Genomic DNA, 25,201 nt, shown 5'->3' on the forward strand with positions numbered 1-25,201 from the left:
GTGGTTCAGCCTCACCTTGGACAGGTCCCGGTAGTTGGACGGCTGGCTGAGGTCCAGCTCCTCGCTCTCGTAGTTGGTGAGCACCCACGGGAACACCGGGTACTGGTTCAGGTCGTTGTACGTGCGACCTGGAGAGAACAGGCCAGGGTTAGTGTGGGTTTCGGAGGTTAGGAATATAGGTGAAGAATGGGACGGCATACTTTCGCTGAGTTGCAGAAAGGGACCTTAAGCTAATAATGTTGACCTTAAATGTATAGCCGCATTGCTTTGGCCGTAAATGGACAGAAAGAGACGAACACCCATATAGATTGAGATTGATTTAATGGCGAAATTAGGTTAATGTTCCTTTCTGCAAATCAGCGTATCAACTTTTACGCCAGCTTTTTATCAGCTTCGGTTCGGCAGAAACTATGTCGGTTGCAGTGGAGACGTCGACAAGATAGGTATAAGCATAACTTCTGAAAGCCTTTCGGCAGGGTGACGATTTTACAAAATCTGGATTACTTCCTAATTGTAATTTTCTATCTTTAGAGCAAAAGTGTAATCTACTAGTACTTATGTCAAAAAAAATATAAGATAGGCACCTAGGCCTAATCAACTTAAAACCTTAATTTTTATAAGACGCCCTTGTTTTAATAATCTACTTAATAAGTATCTTATTAAATAATGTTGCAACAGAAGGTTTCGCCTCGGTAGTCAGGTCGCCAAGAGCGAATCATGGTGAAAATCTACTTCGACATAGCGAAATCTTCAAGGTTTCATGAACTCTGTCACGGTTTAAAAAAAACTAGAATGGGCGGACCTCGTGCTTATTATTTAAACCTATTTAAACTATAATGTTATAGTAAAATGTGATTTTGACCATGTGGTCAAAATCACATTTTATAAAACAGTATCTTATTATTGAATGTGAATGTAACTGTCACACACATATACAGTGTATTGTTTTTCGGACCTGACAAACTTTGGGAGTTTTTTCTCGATGAAATTACTCGTGGAATCCACCCTTAAAGTTTGTCGGGTTCGAAAAACAACACACTGTATAATACATAGGAAAAAACACCCGGCGCACCCTGGGCCTACCCAAGGCTTACCCTATGTAGTCAGCGCCTGACGCTAATCTGACATCCTTACACCACGATGAAAAAGTAGTAGACAACTCTAGTGTTTGTCGCTGATATGCTACGAAGAAGTGAAAAATGCCTCAGAACTACAGGGGATTTCGAACATCCCGACTGCTCAATAGTGTAACGTCTTCCTGTTTACCAAACAACTTTAATTTACCGATCATTTATCTATCCTTCGACCCTGATAGGATTCACATTCAACAATCGCTGTGACCCATATAAACTTGAGCAATCAATAGACTGAAAACATAGGACCACTGAAAAGTATTCTTAGCAAAAAGGTGTTAATAGGACCGTCAGACTAACCTTACATAGTTTGTGTTTGGTTTGTATTTTGTCTATATTTTTCAAGAATGAATATTAAAATATTTTCGTTTCATGGTTTTATTAGTAATAATATTTTTTGAGTTGTGCCCCTACATTACGAAGGGTGCGTGATCTATTTCAGTTTGTATTCAAGTTGATATGTGCTATTAGAATCACATGACTCTAAGTACCAAGATACCAAAGTACCCTTAATCCTTTATACACACAGCTCAAATGATATCTCAGTTCAGGGTTCATTATCTACACTCACATGACGCCTTAATTTAATAAACGCTATCACTATGCATGTGACAAAGTTCACAATGGCTTATTTATCGATGCAATAATACTAGCAATAGGGCATTGTTACACTGCGCCGAGGCGGGCGAATGCTCCCAGACCACTTGATAACGCACTGTCAGCTTTCTCAGACGCCTCCACGGTGCACAGACTCTATGCCAAACTTGCGATAAAAAAGAAAAAAGAAAAAAATTGAAAGTGACACTTGACAAGCGCGGGAGTTTCAGCGCGCATGCGTCAATCAAAATGCTATTTGCAGTTTACGTTCCCTTTTTAGCGCGAAATTTATTCTTCCAAGTGTAAAGAAAAAATAGAGAGTTTTTATTTTACCTAATACTAGTGACCAAAGTGTGAAATCGATACAAAGATGTTGATTAAAATTTAATCGAGTGATTCGAGTGAAAGACGACGGTGTTGTCGTGGAAAGTGTTTAGTTTACAAAGTGGTGTAGAAGTAAATTTTAGTTGCTGAAATGGGTTTTATTGTGGTCGAGAATAATGTGGCGGTGGTCCAATGATGCGGTTGCCAACACCGGGGTGAGTACTTCATGTACATCTAATAGGTATGTAGATACATCACAACAAGACGCTCATAGCACGTGTTGTGTGTATCATTAGGTATAAGTACTTCTGTATACGTATATTATTAGTCATGCGTGTGTTTTCTTTTTGTAACCATATAGTCATAATAACAATTTTGTCAGTGACCTATCACTATCTTCCTTAAATTCTGTAATCAGGAACTAGTGCTAATCGACTGTGATTTAAAAGGAAGTGGTTTCTGATTGTAAAAGAAATATTAAGCCATAACACCTAATTTCCAAAGTAACTAAATGCCATGAAAGTGAGGTGAAAAATACTCGATTGCAGATTGGATATACAACTTTGAATCCCATTGAAAAGTATTTTTGCTGTAATTTGCAACATATCTACCTAAATTTAACGTCTATGCCTTGTAACTGTAGCCAAATCGGAATTCAGTACTTATGGAACAAAAAATGGCTCAAAAGTCAAATGACAAAGAGGTCGGAAATAGCGATGCATGGGTCTTCTTTTTTCAAGTATTCTGAACATACCACACCACATACACAATTACACATACTAATAACAATAGCGAGCGATATACTGTTGTTAATTGTTACAATGATTTCGATAAATATTAAAATGTAAAACCATTCATAACAACCAATTCATATCCTTTACTTCACAGTCGTAGCCATAGCTAATGACATAGTAAAGGTATTAGGTCATCTCAACACTGTGGGATTATTTTCTCTAACAATAGTTAGGTAAAAATAGTTTTATTGTTTACTAATCGTCATTAAAAAGCACTTGTTTTACAAATATATAATTATATGAAATAGGTTGCTATTAAAGATATCTGCTTAATAACACCTTTAGTTAGGTTTATCAGTGTTTTACCTAAGCTATGGTGCGTTTAGCTAGATCATGGTAATAAAGAAATAAGTAGGTCTAACAAAAAATATTTTTACATTAAAACGATCGCTAAAATAGTATCATATAATATACTTAGGTACCTACTTTCTTATATAATATTTTTTTCATTTTAGATTAGAATATAATAAATAATATATATTATGTCAATTAATAATTATGCAGGAAGTACCTAACGAGATAAAGAGATTTTGCTGTAACACAGCCTAATAAGGCACAACACAATGGAAGAAGGAAAATGGACCATTTAGATTGCGTTGTGGTGAGTGAGAAACGGTGGTCAAGAATTTCATCATTCCCTCTTACCTAGGTGCTACAAAATAGACCTGGTAATCATTTATTGCCATTATTGCAAAATTGACTGGTTTCAAAGCTTTTTTTACGCCAACTTCGATTAAAATGCTGCAAACCGTAAATATATGAAGAGCTTTCCAAATATAAATTTATGCATAGAAAAATAACGTTTACTGAATAAATTTCAGTCTTATTTGGTGTAAATAAATTCAAGAAGTAGGACCTGAAGCAATTTCCACATAATTCTCAAAGCTATACAAAATTGCTTAACAGTAATAATAAATTAAGCGACTTCAAAAAACTTACATTTTGGTAACATGAAAAAAGTCTCACTCAATATTTCTCGTTATCTATTAGGTACTGCATCTACTGTGGTAACGGTACCTAAAGTTGACCTAAATATCCTTATTGAGCTGTCATTCCAAAAATATAATGAGAGGCATTACTTTGTCTCCTTCACCGCTGTTCCCAAGTTGTTCCTAGCGCCTAATCAAGTTATCAAAACTTCAATTCACCACACAATATAATAGACACGACTGTAAGTTGTCTTCGGACAATGCGAAGTCCCTAATTCGATGACAATTACCCAAGTGGCCGGTAATAAGCAATTGTTGGTGCAATTACAACTGTCGTTGTATTGCGAGCGTTTAGCGAACACCGATTGGCTAAGAATTAGCGTTTCCTTTTTTGAAAACGTCACGACATCGTCTGACGTGTGCTGTATTCGAAGTTCGAACAGTTGCCTGATTTTGCACACTTGTAGTTTTATTATTAGGTAGGTACCTCTTATTATTACTGCTGTTGTCTACTTTCTCAATAATTCTTAATACGTAAATAGCCAATAATGGAATGTGATGTAATAATTGGAAATATTTTTTTCCTTGCAATCGTGATAGGATCCGGTATATTCACTGAACTACATTCAGCTAATAGGAAAGTTCAACACGTATTTATAGGTTACAAAGTATTTAACGGTCATTTAATACAAAGATAATTACTATGTACAACCATTATTATAACACTGCATATTGATGCTCACTGATTGCTTTGACTTTCCTGTTGTAGGAACGAATGAAAATTATTTAAATTGTGCAGTTTACACACTCGTCTCCATTGTCTCGGAGTAAAAAAAGTGCATAATCTTCAAGAAAACTCACTTTTTCAACGGTTTCTTACGTATAAATATGCGAGGCACAATAAATAGTAGTAGGTACTTACCAACATCTAAGATTAATGGTGAGACGTAATATGGCTGTACCCTGATAATGTTAAGAAAATCATAGGCTGTACCTTAATTTTAACTATGAATAAATGTAAAGGATGAGTAGAATATAAAGAATAAGGTTTTATCTATGGAATATATGTCACAACTCCATATAAATCTGAGGATGATTACTATGTAGGTCAGTGTTGATTGGAATATAAACAAGTTCATAAAAACAAAAGAATCTAATAATAAAACATACAGGAACAACAATTATGTATTAATAGATAAATACAATATACAATACCAGGATATCATGTGACATGGGTGTATTTGTCAATAATTCAATTAAGTATTGGTTAACTCTGGCTACATTGATGGACGGGCAAATGATTATCCTGTAAGGAGGTCGCATGCAACCACTATTAGTACCTAATAGATAAAGATAAGGCATGCAAATTATACAGCTCCTTGTAATCTATGAGGTCTTGGTAATTTAAGACACTTGTTTTGGTGCAGAATTTAATTTGATTCGGCAGGTTTTGAAGTATTTAAATGATTGTTTTTGATAGTATAATAATTAGTTTATATAGCGTTGGCGCATATTGTAGTTTAAATAAAAGGTTATTGACACTCTTGTTGCATAAATAATTTAACAGTCATTGATCAAGTATTTGAAATAATTAACATGTAGTGTCACCTACATAATTTAAATAGCATACGTGACCTATTTTCTTTATCAAAAACAAGAAATCTAGCCTAATCTTTACATACAGTAAAATGTATTTGGCGTAGAAAGGCAAAATGAGTTTCGGCTGTAATAATAATTAGTAAAGTTTCTATTCTATTCTATTCTCTGAGGGGGTGAAAGTACCTGTACCTGGCTCTCTTGAGTGGAACCTTTGTGCGGATATCCCCAAGGTCTAAACTGCCTTCCTAAGCTTGGACCATTTCCCACCACGCTGGTCCACTGCGGGTTGGTGGGTTCACATATCTAGATGTGCTAAATCTAGATATGCAGGTTTCCTCACGATGTTTTCCTTCACCGTAAGAGTACATTGTACTTAAATTCAAAGAACTATTGGTACATGTCAGCGCCGGGATTTGAACCCGCATCTCTGGGGTGAGAAGTGGGCACTTACCCGGCTGAGCTACCACCGCTCTAGTAAAGTTTATATGAAAGCATTTTTTTTGTCTGTAGGTGTAATTTACGCTAAAGGGCGCCGTAATACGTTTGCCTAACACGTGGAACTCAATTAAGTTATCGAATCTCTCACAAATGTGAGTGGAGACCACGAACAAGCAAACGCAGCGTGGGACGCCCTCCTGCCCGCTGGACTGGCGACCTTAGGCGGGTGGCGGGTAGTGGTTGGATGAGGAAGGCCGAGGACCGAGTGTTGTGGCGCTCCTTGGGAGAGGTATATGTCCAGCAGTGGATGATTATTGGCTGATGATGATGATGATGATGATGATGATGATAAATGTGGCGCATTGGAACTTCATCCCACAAGTACCAGGCGCGCAGAACTCGACAGAAAGTATCGAGGACTCACCGGCGATGGTGTTGAGGAACATGAGGTACTCGAAGTTGGAGATCTCGCGGCGCTGCCACTTCTGCGTCATGTTGGAGTTGCGCATCAGCTGGCGCGGAGACATCATGGACGCTCGTCTGTAACAATTATAACCATAGTGTTAGATATAATATACCAAAAATTAATAAAATTAGGTCAGCAATGAAACAAAAAAAATTGCATCAAGTGTAGCTACATTAGGACTTAATAATACGGATGTGCATAATTGACGACCATGATTGTATTTAGTGTCAAGACAAACCCTTCAGGTTTAATGGCACGTAAACTTCAATAAAATAACTATGTTACACAAAGTTTGGTATAAATAAAAAATAAATAAATAATAAGACTGGCTGAAACGGGAAATAAGTTAGGTAAATGGGTGTGTATACTGTGTACAGATGTCGCAGTATGCCTAAACTCAGCAGTGGATCTTCTTAGCATGTCGGTGGCAAATATATAAAAATAAAGCTGGACTAGAGTGTGTCACCGTGGTGAAAGGTTTGGAAGTATAATTAGCTTTAGTTGCTGACCGCCCAAGGTGCGCCGGACGCAATAAGTTGCTACGTCGTAATGGGTTGGAAAACCTCTTATTTTTCTACGCATTTCTTTCTCTTTCCGCTATTTTTTTACTCTCATCAACTTCGTCTGTGTCGCTCCACGCCCACAACCAGGTGGCCTCACTCGGGTATCGAACCGGCAACCTCAACTGTTAACCTCTCATCCCACGCGTCTGTATTATCATCTTTGTACAGATTTACATAAAATAAGCCGTTTTTGCGCGAGCCGTGTGGGGCATTTTGTAGTTGACTGATTTGCCATTTTCATTGTATAGCCTTTTTATGTTTAATTGAAATACGTGAATAGTTAGTCCTGTGTGGTCTTGATAATACATTTTACAAGTAATCAGGAACTTTCTTCGCTAAACTATGTGTTCCTAGTTAAATATAATTGATCATTTTTACTCACTATCCCATCTTCTAACATGGCTTACCTTCGACCTCGTAATAAGACCCGATATAATTTTTTTAAAGCAGACTATACCAACATTTTTACTGAACTCTCCGAAATTGACTGGCTTACTGAATTCGTAGATTGTGAAAATACTGATGGGATGGTTCAAATATTCTATAAAATAATTAATGAAATAATCGATAAGTATGTTCCTAAGCATAAAACCTCTAAATCTAAATGGCCACCTTGGTTTACTGTCCCATTAATAAAACTATTAAATGAAAAAGAAAAATTAAGGAAAAAGTTTCGAAAGTACAATAACCCTCGTGATAAATTAGAATTTGACTTGATAAGAAACCAGTGTCACAAATTAACAGCAAACTGTTACAGTACTTATAGATCAAAGTTGGAGCAAAACATTCCAAAGAACCCAAAAGCGTTCTGGGGTTTTATGAAAGCTAAGAGAAAATCATCAGCTTGTCTTCCAGCTGAAATGAAAAATGAGGGCTCTATTGCTGACACCGGTCCTGATATTGCTAACCTTTTTGCTTCTCATTTTTCATCAGTTTACACAGTCAATTCTATTACTACACAATATAATGAGAACAGTCCACCTTCATCAACTATTTCCCCTAACAACATAAGTAATTTGTTCAATTTAGTATTTACTGAAACGGATTTACTAAAACAATTGAAGCAAATAGATATTTACAAAGGTGCTGGACCCGACGGCATTCCTCCTATTTTTGTAAAAAGATGTGCATCTAGACTAACTTTTCCTCTTTATCTCATTATAAATAGTTCCCTCAAATATGGTATCTTTCCGGCAGAGTGGAAAAAGGCAAGAATTATACCAATCTATAAAAAAGGCGATCAAAGTGATATTAAGAACTACCGACCAATTTCTATTCTATCCTGTTTTTCTAAAATATTCGAATCACTCATGTATAAATCTCTATCTCACACCTTTCGAGAACTGATTTCCGAATTCCAACACGGTTTTATCAGCGGCCGCTCAGTTCAAACCAACTTAGTTGAATACATCTCAGAACTAGCTGATGCACTTGATAAGGGACATGAAGTTGATGCTATTTACACAGATTTTTCTAGCGCGTTCGACAAAGTTGACCACAATCTATTGCTGCATAAACTTAATTATTCAGGAATTAAGGGATCTTTGTTGCTTTGGTTTAAATCATACCTACACAATAGACCACAAAGTGTTGCTGTTAACGGTTATGACTCTAATATTTATCCTGCTGTATCGGGTGTACCGCAGGGCTCTCATCTTGGTCCACTATTATTCTTGATCTTCATTAATGACATTACTTCCTGCATTCAACATTGTAAATTTTCTCTCTATGCCGATGATCTTAAAATTTATAGAACAGTTAATTCCGTAAACGATATAAATCTAATTCAACAAGATATAAATAGGATACAAATCTGGTGTGACAGAAACAAAATGTGTCTCAATATAAATAAATGTTACTTTATTAAATTTACCAAAAAGAAAAACCCTTTAGTATCATTGTATAAAATTGCAAACCAAAATATTAGTCAAGTTCTGGAAATTAAAGATTTAGGCGTTATACTTGATAGCCAACTGAATTTTAAAAGTCATATAGACAGTGTCACTAAAAGAGCGGCTCAGATGCTTGGCTTTCTAAAGCGTAATACAAGGGGATTTAGTAATAAAACGAAAATCCTTTTGTATAACGCTTTGGTTAGGAGTATATTGGAGTTCGCAAGCGTGGTGTGGAACCCGCACTACGCCGTGCACTCGCAGCGCCTCGAGAGCATCCAGCGCGCCTTCACCCGCCACCTCGCCTTCATCAGCCCCGGCATCTCACACCGGTGTCCGTACGAACAGCGGTTGACATATTTCAATATGATATCTTTACGGCATCGACGGATTCAGCATGATCTCATGTTCTTATATAATGTTGTTAATAATAAAATATACTCTAGTAATATCTCCAGTAAAATCAAAATATCAGTCCCATTTAATTACCCGCGTAAACGTATAACCAATTTATTTCACTCAAACCATTCCAGAACCAACCTCGGTGTACACGCTCCACTCAATAGAATGTGCAAGGAATTCAACACTATAAATAGTAAATTTGACAATTTTGATATTTTTTGGGATAGTCTTGTAGTTTTTAGAAATAAGGTACTCAGTGCGATCTCTAACTAATAATGTATAACATGTTAGTGTTAAGAAGTTGTTTTTGTTTTTATAGTTTAAATAAGTTTATATATCTGTTTTCATGTCAGAATTTTTAAAGAATGTGAGTTAAAGTTTTATTTTTCTTTTTTGTAATACTAAACTGTATTTTTAATTATGATTATTTCTATGTTTTGTTATGTGCCTAACAAGTGTTGAGCATGTCTGTAATTGGTACATGTTATTGATAAGTACCTCTCTAACCTTTCTTTTATAAGTGTATTGTAACATGTACTGTTGATGTGCCTTATATAAATAAATAAATAAATAAATCATAATGAAACAGATACTGAATGAATTCTAATTCTATGAAGGTATCTAAGTAGGACGGTAAAACAAAACATGAGAACGTTTCAAATTACGTTATATTCAACCGCTAATCTAAATTAACTAAATTAAAGATAATTAATAATATTATATTAATGAATAATCCCAAAATATGACTTGGTTACAAATAATTAATGGTTTAATTAGGCTCTATTACAAAAACTATACTTATAAGGAACAATTTAAACTAATTGTTTATTTGTACACAGTGTTTGTAACAAAACTAATTGTGGTGGAGACAGCTGAGGTCAGTGGATCATTGTTTCTCACAAATAACAGGATATTTTTTACTTTTATAGAAATAAAAAATGCGTATTTTCCGTTATCATCAATTCCTGTCCAGATTCATCACACTTCCGTCAAAGTTTTTCTAAAGGAAGCAAGAAAATTAATACGGTAGGTATCTGTGAAACAGAACTCAGTTCATTCATAAATACTGCTTCACCTTAGATTAACAATATACGAACAAGATGGAGTGTCAGTGCAAAATAAACGTGTCGACAAATAGCACCCCACTTCTACCACTGAGCTCTTATTTTCGATTAGTTCGGTTACATGATTTGTGACATTATTAGTTAATTATAATATTAATTCATTGGTACATTGGTTTTGAATAGGTTGAAATTAAAACAGTTTGACAGTAAACACAATGCGGACAGTTTTTTTGTATGTGCCACATCTTGTTGGTATATTGTTAATCTAAGAGATCCACAGATGACAGATCCCACACCGCGCCACGGTTTAACAACTTTCGTTTTGGCACACTCGCTGCCCTTGAGATGGATGTTGACTCGCGAATTTGGACGCGGTTCAAACGGACAAGTAAACATAAATATACCGATTGTACAGAGCTACGAATAGAAGAGAAGATACATTAGGATGGACTCAATTTGTCCATGGAATGTGTATGCGTAATGGAGTCTACGTCAGAGGAAATGGATTAAGTAGCTACTGAATATTTAGAGGTGGAAAAGATTTTAAATCATGAACATTTAATAGGTATGGATCTGCTACCGTATCACTACCGATACCGAAACATTAGCAACTAATATAATAATTCATATGCAGCGTTGCTCGCCTGTCTAACCACAATTTACAAAATAAAAGGCACATAAAAGGTAAAAGAGTAGGAGGAGTATAATCTACCTTTATGTCTAGCGTTTGTGGACTATGAGAAAGCCTTTGATTCTATTGAGCTCTGGGCGATGCTTCAATCCCTTCAGCGGTGCCATATAGACTATCGCTATATCGAGGTGTTGAGATGTATGTACAATGCTGCCACAATGTCAGTTCGATTACACGAACATAGCACAAAACCGATCCAGTTGCAAAGGGGCGTGAGACAGGGAGATGTTATTTCTCCGAAACTGTTCACCTGTGCACTGGAAGATGTTTTTAAGCTTGTAGAGTGGAAAAGACTGGGCATTAACGTCAATGGCGAATATATCTCTCATCTACGATTTGCTGATGACATAGTTATTATGGCGGAAACGCTGGAGGAGTTAGGCGAAATGCTCACAGACCTCAATGATGCCTCTAAACAAGTTGGGCTGAAAATGAACATGGACAAGACAAAGGTCATGTCGAACGAACATGTTTCATCATCGCCCGTAACTGTAGGAGGTGTCACCATCGAAGTTGTTGATCAGTATCCCTACCTAGGACAAGTGATCCGATTAGGTAAATCCAACTTCGATAAAGAGGTAGCTCGTAGAATCCAACTCGGATGGGCAGCGTTCGGGAAATTACGACACATCTTCACTGAAAACATACCTCAGTGTCTGAAAACAAAAGTTTTCAATCAGTGCGTGTTGCCAGTGATGACTTACGGAGCCGAGACGTGGTGCTTCACCAAAGGGCTTATCCACAAGCTCAGAGTTGCTCAGCGTGCTATGGAAAGGGCTATGTTAGGCGTGTCCCTGCGAGATAGGATTCGTAATGAAGAAATCCGCAGGAGAACTAAAGTTACCGACATAGCCAAAAGGATTAGCACGCTGAAGTGGCAATGGGCTGGCCACGTAGCCCGCAGAGCCGACGACCGCTGGAGTAGAAAGGTTCTGGAGTGGAGACCCCGTGTCGGCAAACGGCGTGTCGGTCGCCCCCCAACCCGTTGGTCTGATGATCTGCGGAAGGTAGCGGGAAGCCGCTGGATGCAGATGGCGGGTGACCGTTTGGGGTGGCGATCGTTAGGAGAGGCCTATGTCCAGCAGTGGACTACGGAAGGCTGAGAGAGAGAGAGAGAGAGAAAAGGTAAAATAAAATAAATAGAGAGCAGTTATATTTACACATAAATATACCCATGAACAATAGCACATGCAAAATAATATAGATGTGTAATGTAAACAGATCATTAGCAATAACACTATACAGAGTCGTGAGCACAAGTTTCGATCCTCCGTTAACGTTGCGTATCGTCAACTGTCACTGTCAAAATGACAAGTTAGTTCCAAAAGTGACATTTGTTTTTTCCATATGTTAGGTGGAATTTCACCAAACGCTAAACGTATTAAGTAGCCTGTCATACGTCTGTCAGTTAGTACAAAATGTATTTAAAATTTGATTTATATACGTTTAGCGTTTGGTAAAAGTGACCCTTCGTGTAGATTCGAAAATAGTATCGAATCCTATGCTCGCTGCACAGGACTGTTGATACTTTAGAGGATTTTTGTATGAATTCGATTAACTATCAAGTATATAAATAAGTAAATGCATATGTACGTTGTATACAGTTTATGTACTGCCAAAAATATATTCACAAAAACCATTACTTAACATAACTTAAACAATAAAAAGGTTTTTGACTACACCAACGCACAGTTATCCAAAGTATTGGTTGGCAAGTTTAGGACAAGGCCGCGGAAAATGATATAATGTGGTAAGTGTGCATTGACCCTATTCAATGTTGCAAATCAGCTGGGACAATGAAGGACATTAAAAATTGTTATAAAAAAGTTGAACAAGTTTACGGGTGTTTAGAGCGGAATTTATTTAACGTATTGGAAAGCGTTTTACAGCATCTTGACAGCACGCATCTAAGTTTGGTGATATGGAATGTGTCCTTGTAGATTATATAATTCTACAATTATTATACTGAAATACTTCAATCTTCAATCACAAATCTAAAAAGGAAAATCTTCATCATCCATGTAGACTCTACTCTCCCACATTGTATCCCACATTGTAAAGTGACTTGCTCAGCAGCGGCCGATGATAGTCTGATGATGGCATGTTTATAGTAAGTATTTAATGTTACCACCGTGAATAGCGGTTAGTTAATGCCATGATTACAGCATACGGTACCAGTTTGTGATGACGTCTGAGGTCTGATCGATCGGGACACGCGAACCCGCGGACTCGCCTTAATAATTAATTTATTAAACAGTCTTTTGAATAATTATTCAGAAATTATTGTAGTATTTTAATAACTACATTTAGAGGTGCAACTGTTTGGCAGTTCGCAATTCGTAATAACTATTTCTTTCTTCTGCGTAATTGGACGCTGTCGTTTCAGTTCAGTGTTTGGGCTTATTACTTAATTAGCTTTGCACCCACAACCAACGTCAGCTAATCACTTTCTCCACAACACCCCATGTGCATATAAACATTAGCATGTTCGCCGTTGCAAACTTTATATTTTGGGAAATAAAGTGTAACGTCTTCTTTCGAACCTTTTGACAATCGTACGATTATGGGTCATCTTACCTTTACTGGTAAACTACTTGGTAACATGAAATCTTTAAACTTTGCACAACTTCTTTCCACATTCTGCTAATATTATGCTGACTCTTTCTTTCTGTGACAATGTTATGTTCGTATGCAATAAGTGTGTTTATCTCATTCGCACCTACAGCCTTGATAGGTCGCTCACCGACTGACCTCTCGCGATATGATACAACCCAGTGAAGACAACATTTGCCCACCTTTGTCAAACCCATTCGATCGCAAGGTGAAGGGCGAAATTACTTATTAACACATACACACTGGGAAAAAATAACTTTCGGAACTGGAAATGTATCGGTATTCGTTCCTGCCTCCTGCCTATTCGTACAGATATCAACATAGGCATTGCCTAGTTATGTTTTTTTTAAGAAAAGAAACACGCTGGTACAGTTTCTCACTTGAGTAAATCTTCCTAAACATAGTCCAACTTAACGACAAATTCAGCTAATTAATGCGCTGCATTCCATGTTTGCTTAACTTATTCTCAAATTAGTAACTGTGCAAAATCATACTTAATTAAACCATATTATGAGCATGTAGTGGCTTTTACTGTACGTGTTATTTTTTGCTCCGTCAATTCATGTTAAAAGGCAAAGCTTTTCGGCAAAACTTATCTCGGTAATCGTCGATAAATCATGGTACACCTGACGTACGACTTACCTTTATTTGAGACGATTAACCGGTTTAATCTCGTTTTTTCGCGGTATTAAATTGACGTGTCTGGAATAGTCTAGATTTGAATTAAAATTAGGACCGAAAAGCTTGGGCTATAATTAGAACTTTGTTATTCTTTACGAAACAGTGGTTTGGTTTGTTAAAAAAAGGCTGGCACCTCGCTTAGGTAGGTTCGTCTGCATTTTCGTTATCTTTTCATCAGGATGTACCTACCTAATAAGCTGGTTATTATTAGACCGTTTTTACAGAATGTTTTGTTTGCAAAACCAAATTAAGAATTTTAATGGGATTACGGGCACTTTTGCTATGTTATGGCCGTCATAAGTCTTTTTGAATAGTATTTAATAATATCCATGCTATCCATGCGGGTTGGAGACAATAAGCACTCATAACTTATTTTTGTATAAGCACTAATGTACCTGAATACATACTAAATTAAGTATGTTCTTAAATATAAATAATTCAGCATTTACAAAGCAGGTGAAACCAGAGACAATAAAACAAAACCGGCCAAGTGCGAGTCGGGCTCGCGCACAAAGGGTTCCGTAGCAGCAAAATTACAGTTAAATCAACCTATCTCAAAAACTATAAGAGATACTTTGATCAAACCAAAAATCGTTGAAAGAGTTAATTAGCATGCATCACCTCTATTTTTTTTAGAATTTTATACCCCGTAGTTATAAAAATAGAGGGGGGGGGGACATACTTTTTACGACTTTGAGAGCTGATATCTCAAAAACCGTTCACTTTAAGAAAAATGTTTTTTAGAAAACTTTATATCATTTTAAAAGGCCTTTCCATTGATACCCCACACGGGTATGTACATCGAAAAAAAAAATTTCATCCCTCAGTTACATGTATGGGGGGGCCCCACCCCCAATTCTTTTTTTTACTATTTAGTGTCATATTTTTGTAGCGGTTCATACAACACATATTCCCATCAAATTTCATCACTGTAGTACTTATAGTTTCCGAGTAAATCGGCTGTGACAGACGGACAGACGGACAGACGGACAGACGGACAGACGGACATGACGAAACTATAAGGGTTCCGTTTTTGCCATTTTGGCTACGGAACCCTAAAAACGAACGATGAACGCTATGATCCATAAAGTTCAAAAACCCACAACGGAAGCTACAACTTCCTTCCTACTGCAGTCATTATTCCGAAGATAAATTTCACGAATGTGGGCAATATAAGGCAATATGTCACGGCCACACATTGTTATATCAAACGTATTAATTCTTTGTGACAATTATAAAATACTTAAATGGAAATACGGTCGAGAACAACACAACATACGTTCTGTTGTTATGATTATTTACTACTATGTATAATATCTCAGTTGGTTCCTCGTGCCACTTTGCTAAATAGAAACACATAATTTAGCATTCAATTTAGATCAAATATTTTATTGTTAAGAATGCGGCGACATATAAAATATAGTTCATAATCTAATCTTATGACGATTTTTAATAATTTTGATGTTTCCAAATTAAAAAATTCAGAAATTTTTGTTTTGAATATTATTTTGTATTTTTTTTTAAATAATGAGATAAATGAGACTGCGAACTGCGATAAATGAAATAGTAAAAACTGATGTTGATTGTTGATGAACATAAAAACATGGCGATGTAAACGGAAATGCCACATAACAGTGTGATTCACTAATTCAGTTATTCCTTATACGAGTGAGTAACATTTAAAGTAATTGCCGTGAAAGTCGACAAAATATTAAATTTAACTTGTGTTTCTTTATTAAAGAGATAATAAAACATTAATTAAATATTCCTTTTTGTTTACCAGTTCATTTCCAGCATAGCATGGAAGTCAGGAAAGAAAGAGTTTCTTTGCTCAGTTCCGCAATCAGAGATAAGTTATTGAGGTAGGTTGTGATAGTCATTTGTTCATTCAATTAACAAAGGGCCAACAAATGTTTAAAGACATTCAGACAAAAAGTTATTCAGAGGCTGATTTTAACAGATCTTCGCATGAATTATTTTCATTTAAGGAATTTAAATACAATCATGCTAGGTTTCTCTTACGGTGCAAGAAAACATCGTGAGGAAACCTGCAAATCCAGATTATGATACACCCTAAGTGCGTTGTACTCATTCAGGAACAGCGAAATGGCTCGCAACTCTGAATACTGTTTCGGTAAATTACTTACAGTCGTTACAGTTTGTAAATTATCATTATCACACTGAAAACAAGTTAATTTGCCTGAAAAAATATAATTTGACCTTGTATTTTGTAAAACACACAATATACTAAAATATGCTCAGTATAGAGAATAAATAGCCACATGGTATGACTAGGAATAAATTTGATTGATGATGATGATAAATATATAAATAATTACTTTATTTTCAAATAAACTTGTCAAATTTCAGCAGGAAATTATACCATCCGTTTTTCATACATAGGTACATAAAAGCGGTGTTTACACCTAGCGATAAAAATGAAAGCGACTTGTGCAATATTTATTGCTAGTCTAAACCCCGCTTAAGATTGGTTTACTTTACATGTAAAAACTCAATAAAATAAGAGACTTTTTTGTATTGATGACTTAATAAAGTTAAAAAAAAAACACGCACTCACGCCTTGTACTAATGTACTCCCTTGCGGGGTAGACAGAGGTGCATTGCTGCACCCACTTTTCGCCAGAGTGTTATGTTAGTCCCAATGTAATAGTGTAAGTTATTCCCTATTAAATATAAGTTCCCTAATAATATTACACCCAGTATTATTCATTATGTATTAGTAGAATACATTGTAAACTTGAAGCCATTCCAAGTACTTCATTGAGCTCTTCAGATTAGACACTGATATATTTATAGAGAAATACGCACATGGGGCCGTTATGTACTACATAATATACAATAGTCTGGCTGTTATCGACGAGATATCACATACATTGTTAGTCCGTAAAACAATACAACGCGTTACAATTAATGTCGTAAGTTTTTTTTTTCTATGTAATTCTTGTTTAATAATAATTTGCAGTCAAATTGTGAATAATATCAATGGCTTTTTTATTCTGCGATAGAATGAATAAGTACAAGTGGCATCGATCGTATGCCAAAAGAGGGCGTGCCTATGGCTTACTATAAATCTTTTGCAAAAGTATGTAAGTAAACCTTATAATAGTTATAATGTTTCGAATACATTTTCTTAAACTGATACCTAACTATGTAGAGGCTTTCACCAGTGTCTTTTCAGAACAAACTTTTGTGAATATGCTGCTGCTGCCTAAGTTTTTTTTTTTTGCGGAAAGTACATTGACGTAGCGTCCGCTTCCGGCGCATGCGACCGATGGCGGCAGCGGCGGCGGCGGCGGCTGGAGGGTTACTCTACACTGACGAAAAACTAAAAAAACGAGAGATGTCGTGCAATCGGAACGTTTAATACAACGTGATAACGTGTGGCTCGTTCTTCTTCGTTTTTTCATAATATAGAGTGACCCCCTGTAAGTGCTGTAATTTCATGAGGCGACACAGCGTTTTCATGAGGCACAGTCGCGAACTGACGCAAACGTCTTATTACTGAGGTACTGAGTAGTGTTTAGGAAGTAGACTTGTCGAGTCTACTCGTTGAAGATGGGTATGTTCATAGTTTATGATGAAGTTATAGTTAATTATTTTTTTCATAAAACAATGGCATTGCTACGAGTATTGTAGCTGCGATTAAGTTTGGTCTCGTTTTGGTCACAAATACCTATCGCTTTTAACTATGTCGACCATCAGTAGGTGAAATTTAGTAATTGGAAAATCAGCGTTGGGTGAAATGTGATCAAAGAATAATCCAATCTTATGCCACGATATAGTCTAAGATGAACAAGGTTGTATTCCGACTGCCACTATCACAGTTGGATGTCGCAAATTATCTGTATGCACAATTAATATCAATAATGATGTCTGTATGTCTCCAACAGATAACTGAGAAGTATCTAGTCTAGGTACTGAGTACGTGCTGATAAGGCATTATAATTATACTCTATCTTAACATCTAGTCAATTTACTTTTACTTGCTAATGTTCAGTATTTATCTAAAAGTTGCTATCGTCACATCGGACGTGGTATAACGAGAAAATATTTATAGTTATTGTCAAAAACATTTATAGAGTTCCTTTCAAGTATTTTTTTCAACACTGAGCTTTATTTTCAGGCCTTACCTAGGCCTTAACGTATAACAATATCACAAATTAAGGACACTGTCAAAATAAGCTCGGCCTGGTGAGTGATCGTGGACGTGGAGTCATCCGCGTAAAAGTAACGTGTTTACATGAGCGACAGTGATGCGTTTATAAAACCACAGTTCGCGGCAAAAAACTGTTTCAGTCGGAGCGACCTGCGCGCGCGCAAGGTCAAGAGCACGCCACGAACGAATCTTTTGAAAATCGAACACACGCTCGGCGACCCAGCCCGAAAGATGGTGTGTTAAAAAGAAAACACCTCGTGTTTTTTGTTTACCTATCTATGCGAAAAAAACATTGACTGGAAATAATACTGGTGAATTTGAGGTGCTTGATTAAAGAAACAATAATATGCGCAAAGTGGTTGAATCTTGAAAACTTTTTACGATTAGAATGAGTTCGCGATTTCCCAAGCTGCTGGCTGAAAATTAAAAAAAGAAAATCCCGTGTATTCGCACGTGAATTCCAAATTTAAACGCGTAAGCTCGCCCGCGCGTGCGCCGCGCTAACAACTGACTATTGTGTTGGAATGTTTAAAGTTCAAAATAAGAACTTGAAATCTACAAAGTGCCAGTGAATAAGCTGTCAAATTGGGGGGCTATAACGACTCACAGTAAGTTTCATTCTATAAATTTTAGGAGTACCTAATATTTCTCATCAACTTGCTAAAATATTAATTGTTTGGAAGTGATCTATTTTTGCGTTGTTTGTTTATCCCTTGTGATGTATGACGTATGGCATACAAGATAGTTGGAATAACAGATAATTTCTTCATAAACATCTTCTTGTGGCACAATTTCGTTGATATTCGGGTCGCCCTCTCGGTGCGTAGTGATGTGTGACGTAGCAAGATACAATATGTATAAATAAATCCTAGAGGTCATGGAACTTTTAATAACAAACTTTCTGATAATCACTTTTATAATAATGCTAACTTATATGCGTGTCGTTGACAAACGTTAGTTAGGACTAGAGGTTTGATATCGTAGCTAAAAATACACACACTGAGCCGTTGAGAACTAACAATAAGGGCCCAGTCTGAATGAATTCTTTATGTAAAACAATACGTTTAAGTTCACCTACACTGATAGATAGATAACACATACACAGGTTACACAGCAAGACACACACTATCAAGTAATCAATGGGAAAATACACTCCATACCTGTGATGTGGTGGCGATATGTAATAAATCTAGTGATTTATTACTTTAGTTATTTTTATTACCTTTCATAACGAGGCAGGACCAAACGTTTCATTAAATCTGACGAACAACAGAGGCGCATACGTCTATTCGCCTACGTCGACGCCACGGGTTAAATGAATTAAGAACGCCTTAAATAATTTCATTCGTCGTGTTTGTTAAAATAATGAATACATGTATATGGTTAGGTATATAGAAAAGCGTTTCAGAAAATGGGGTGACTACTGGGAGTCTATAACTTATTAGATAGGTATATTAGCTATATGAGTATTGAGACAAAGGCCTTTGATGGTGCATGGGTCCCACGCAACGCAATTTAGCTTTATGTGCAGTTGAATATTTGCAAAGACTGAAAATAGTTGAAATTTTCTTACGTGTGTATGTAAACTGTCAAATTTAATTAATATTTTTATTATAGCTTATAATTATTACTAATGTAGATGCTCTTTAACGAAGTAGAATTTTCCAGTGAAATGGAACACGTTCACTCGATAAGTTATCATCATCAGATAATTACACATATCCTTTGAAAGCAACTATTTACTTTCCTCTCTTCATATTTACATACACGATAATAATAATTATAACATTCAATTGGGCCAGCGCGAGTACCATCCAAAGCCAAAATAGAAAGTTTGTAACCCTGTAAACATGTAAGAATAATTCATGCAAAAATAATTTTCAGGACTCAACGGACTTAGAAATGAGAGTTTAGAGCACAGAGTAGGTACTCGTATATAGCAATAAATATATGACGACACAAGTACGATTCCCGAGGGTTTCTCTAGCATATCAGAATCCATAATTAACGGAATCTGGCTTGCAATCGGTACGTGCAACGAGATAGAGTCTTTATTAGTGCAAGAGGGCTCTGAGATTTAGTTTTTCCAGATTCAGATTCATTTATTTGCTAGAAACATGGGTACAATAATTAGGTCTTACATTAATAAAATAGTGTCAGGCAAGTTTCACCGATTGTTCGGTATGCAAATTATAGGTAAGTATACTTACAAAACATAATATTTTCATAAAATTAGATTAAACAGGCAGGTATATAAATCAACAACAAAACATGCAGAAACATGCAACCATTAATAAAAAATTTATAAGAAAGATTTGTGCAATTATAAAAATTATTATAAATATGTCAATCGTGCATTAACAATAGCAATTAATAAATAATAAAAATTATGATAATTTCAATTCAATAAAATCTTCCTAATCTAGTTGAAAAATCTAGAGTGACCCTTCCTAAACAGCCTTATCAACAATTATTTGTTTGTATTTTATCATGCATGCCCTTTCTCATTGATAAGACCTAGACGATTGTTCATTGTTCCTAGTTAGCTAATAAGTATTTTTTGCATGTTTTGATATTTGTAGTGACCAATAAAATCATATTTTATTCTAGCCCAGCTATTCTAACTAGGAATAAACGACAAGGAAAAGAATGATGTGAAATTAAAATTATAGGTACATAATTAACGCATACAGTGAAACATAAATCCATCCACTAGTATCGAAGTCTGATAGATCGTCTGTAGATAAAAAAAAATATACAGTGACTAGTTTTTGTGAATGAAATGTCATCTTGTAACTTTATACGGAGCCGGTAAAAAAACACATTTAAGTTTTATCGAGCGACCGGTAACTTTGTACAAGTTCAGTTTACATCAAAGTAATAATAATTTTTCATTTAAGTCCTCCAGTTAAAGTATTTGACATTAATTACTTCAAATTGATTAGTTAAAATGTTTAAAATAATTACATTTCTATAGGACTACAAATTTTATTGCTATATTTCGATACTCGATTTTATAACTTTACATTCTGCAGGTTGTAAAGTTACAGTGGGCTGCAAAAAAACCTAACAACCTCTCAATAGCAATACCACCGTCAGTTTCAATTTCAATGTAGGCCACTGTACTCGCGGCAAGCAACTACAAATTCTGAAATGAAATATCCAATGACATAATCATTTGATAATGGTGTACAATACGAACAATATTATTTACGGTTGTCTTTTTTTTAACCTCCTACCCCTCCTCTGCTTAACACAAACCCTACCCAAGGCGCATCTACATCCCTCTCTCTCTGTCTCTCTATCTCGGTACAAATCTACATCTCTCTCTCTCTCTCTCTCTCTCAGGTCAGGCGCGGGCGCGGGGCGCTGCGGCGCGCGCAGCATGCTCTCCAGCATCAAGGGCTTCTGGAAGGTCTGCCGGTATGGAGACCTGTACATGGTGAGTCACTAGCTTCTTGATAAAGCTTATTATAAAATGAAGACTAAAGATAGTTCTGTTCTGATTGATGGAGACCTGCACATGGTGTGTGACTAGTTTCTTGTTCAACCGCCTTATTATAAAACAAAGACTAAAGATAGTTCTGATTGATGGAGACCTGTAGATGGTGAATGCCCACCTTCTTGTCATAGATATAGTGAAGTTATCACGTGAGAGCAATGAAGGGAACTGTTGATACTAGGACCTGGAGCGTTACTCTCGAAATTCTGACGAAAAACTAACTAACGTGAGCTGTCAATCGGCACGTTTAATATAACGAGATAGAGCCCTAGAGTGACCCCCCTGAATCTTTGCAAATACAAATATTTATAGGTATATTGATATTAATTTGTTTATTTTTGAGAAAGTGACAATAGTGCTTACTTTGCTCGTACTAAAGGTGGTATTGAAGACCTAAATATCTCCGAAAAGGGTCTAAATACTGGAAATTTATAGGAATTCAGTAATAACAGCTGTTTTGGTTCTAATTGTTAGCAATATGTACTGCTGAAACGGCTACTGCTGAGAAAAACTGTTGCTAGATAGAAATTCTGAGTTAGATGGACTTAATGTGAAGAGCTTGGATCGGGGTCGCATAAGTAGGTAGAAACCAGCCGTTGGAGTCTAGAATTTTCTTCACAGCTCCACACACGTGGTAATACAGTTACGTAACTAATTTATTCGCGAATCCTTTACGAACCGGTCGGGGCTGCTGTCCTTTTCTCATAATTTATTGCACTTGAAAGATATCAGTGACTCAGACATTGGCTGGCAACTTGTAGAAAGCAAGCACTTTAATATTTTCTAATAATAGGCGATAAACACATATAAATTCTATTTATACTTATTTAAAAAATAATTTGTGGGTGTTTAGGTAATATTAGGTAATAGGTATAAGTATCTACTATGAATATTATGATGTAGGCATTTGTTAGTCAACGCAATTTAACTATAACGACCATCAAATTTTCGCGAACACAAAAACAACTTTTAACTATTTTTAGCACATGAATTTACGAGGAATAAGCAAAACAATCAGCTAAGCTACTAGGGTATCACAAATGAGGCTAGTTTTTTTCCAAGCACTTTTTATAATGATACCAGGGCATAAGAGCCGGCAAGGAGCTAAGTCATAGATCACACGCGGGAGTAAGGAAGTGTGCACATCACGACACTTCGTGCTTTTGTAATGATTCTCGTGCTTCTATTTTGCGATTTCCTGCAAGTGATGCTGGTATGATAGTAGACAATATTCCTTACTTTTTGTAAATAAAAAATATACCTACCTATGAATAAGAATTCGGAATAAATACCGGTACTAAAAAAGTCAGAACGGTTAGTTGTTTAAAAGAAAATATACCTTAGGAAAAAATATGAATGGGTGGGCTTGGCATATCTTTATAAAAGCACCCAATTCATAATAATGCACAGAGTATGCATGTACCTGATACCATTCATTCAGATGGCGTAAGTAAGATATATTTATAGTTATTACATTTATATTAACTCAAGCAAATCAAATGATATCACATTCAATGTCAACAATCATTAGATGTAGCGTCGCCTTCACTGGAGATAAACTTTTATCAATTACTGTATTATTTATGAAGATAATTGCACTGTCACCGTTTAATTAGAACATAAATATTATAAAGCGCAATAACCATGTGATCAACGTAACTAATAATGCTATTAAATTAATTTTAATACGTTTTGATTGGTTAATAAAATAATAAATACCTAACCACTAAGTATCAGTTTTTGTGCTTACTTAAGTGATAGGTTAATGTAGTTTGATAAAAAACCGTATCACCCATGAGTGATCTAAGTAAACAAAAACTGAGTGCATGGCTGAACATGGCCTTAGGACAGATCATGAACTTGAACCGTGCACATCGCAGTTTGACCGACCTCCGTACTGTTATGTAACCCTGGTATAATTGCTAGGAGGTTTTATCAAAACAACAATACCGTTGTTTCTATGAAGGTAAATAAAGTTAAAAAATACCTTGTTTGCAATTATTCGATATGGAAAATGAAATTTGATAATAAAGCCGTAGCAAATTCGTTGCTAATTTATAAATAAGAAAGAAAAAAAACACGGATATAATTGACATTTAATAGCTTCTTCATAATAAAGAGTTCAACGAAAAGTGCTGAAACATTTACATTGTACCTTATTTTATGAGTCAATGTTTTCTAGTTATTCTTAAATATATTTCTTGCTGTTTTCTGATTAATTCTGTGTCTGTACAAAATGATGTCGTGATTATTTCGCAACTTTTGCGGAAGGTATCATTGTGGTTGTAGGTGAAACTTGTATGGAACTTAGCAATTGAATTACACAAAACAGTATTATATTTTATAGGAGCATTGACTCCTCGTGAAGTAACACAGAAACTAAAATGGGAAAGTGTCGCAGATATTTCAAATCAAGAGCCTGTTCACAACACTGAGATATAAAACATAAACATATGCAAACAAAAGCTAAAAATATCCACATGAACTTCAACAAACTGAATACTGTTTGGGTTTATAATCCTGTTGCCTAATTGAGATATCGTGTTTTCTGCATCTGAGAGGATTGCACAATAGGTTGTTTACTGTTACATAATAAAAATTTCAGTGCAGTTGATTAATTGATTACATAATACCTGATTGCAATTGCTTCAAACACTATAAAAATACGTTAAAACCCCCGAAATTCAACACTTAAAGTCACATAACTTTTCAACGGCTTAGCCGATTTTTTATAAAATGTAGCTGAGAACTTCGGGGTAACGTTACACCTATGACAGGTTCATATATAATATTTTAAGATATTTATTTAAAAAATGTAGTATTGCGCGTGCGAGTGTGTTAGTGTGCTAGTTGGAATCGATAATAAGATAATACGAACTAGATGGTAGTTCGTATATTGTTAATCTTAGGTTGGAATGGACAATATTGAAATAAGACAATTAGATAGAGGCTGGCTATCCATATTGCACGATTGTGGTAAAGGAAGGTAGTTACGCTCAAGATTCACTGATACATATGAAGAATTACATTATTATGAATTATGATGATATAATAAGATGGAGGAAAAATATCCTCTGAGAACTGAGATAGCTATCGCAGATAATTCTGTTTCTAGTAACTTACAATGGGATAACCAAAAAGCTGTGTGCAATCCTAATTTTTGTAACTTATAATTTCAAGAATGAATTTAGTAATATTATGGCTAAAGGAGTTTACTAAGTAGTAACTTAAGGCAATAAGATTACTCATTAATAAAAAAAACATTCCACCACATACCTACACAGTACAAAGTAAAATCAAATGTGCACTGCACAATATCGTGTGATCCAGATGTAA

At 35.7% G+C, this 25,201-nt stretch overlaps 2 protein-coding genes across 17 annotated transcripts in view; one reads left to right on the forward strand and one right to left on the reverse strand.

Moving 5' to 3' along the window:
* LOC105381404 (neurobeachin) overlaps window positions 1-25,201 on the reverse strand; it is a 462,556-nt gene that overhangs the window by 14,926 nt on the left and 422,429 nt on the right. For all 15 annotated transcript variants that reach the window (XM_048625253.1, XM_048625256.1, XM_048625257.1 and 12 more), the window contains 2 exons: window positions 6,239-6,354; window positions 16-128 (listed from right to left, as the gene is read on the reverse strand). In XM_048625253.1, coding sequence (XP_048481210.1) covers window positions 16-128; window positions 6,239-6,354 — 229 coding nt within the window. The remainder of the gene's footprint in view (window positions 1-15; window positions 129-6,238; window positions 6,355-25,201) is intronic.
* LOC105381390 (facilitated trehalose transporter Tret1-2 homolog) overlaps window positions 2,123-25,201 on the forward strand; it is a 29,966-nt gene continuing 6,887 nt past the window's right edge. Inside the window, exons 1-2 of one of the 2 annotated variants that reach the window (XM_038120439.2) lie at window positions 2,123-2,269; window positions 21,712-21,805. In XM_038120439.2, coding sequence (XP_037976367.2) covers window positions 2,247-2,269; window positions 21,712-21,805 — 117 coding nt within the window. In that variant the 5' untranslated portion in view covers window positions 2,123-2,246. Of the gene's footprint in view, window positions 2,270-18,454; window positions 18,972-21,711; window positions 21,806-25,201 lie in introns of those variants that run through there. The other variant, XM_011551105.3, reaches the window with a different exon arrangement.

This window comes from Plutella xylostella, chromosome 14, assembly GCF_932276165.1.
Source record: "Plutella xylostella chromosome 14, ilPluXylo3.1, whole genome shotgun sequence".
Classification (NCBI taxonomy): Eukaryota; Metazoa; Arthropoda; class Insecta; order Lepidoptera; family Plutellidae; genus Plutella; species Plutella xylostella.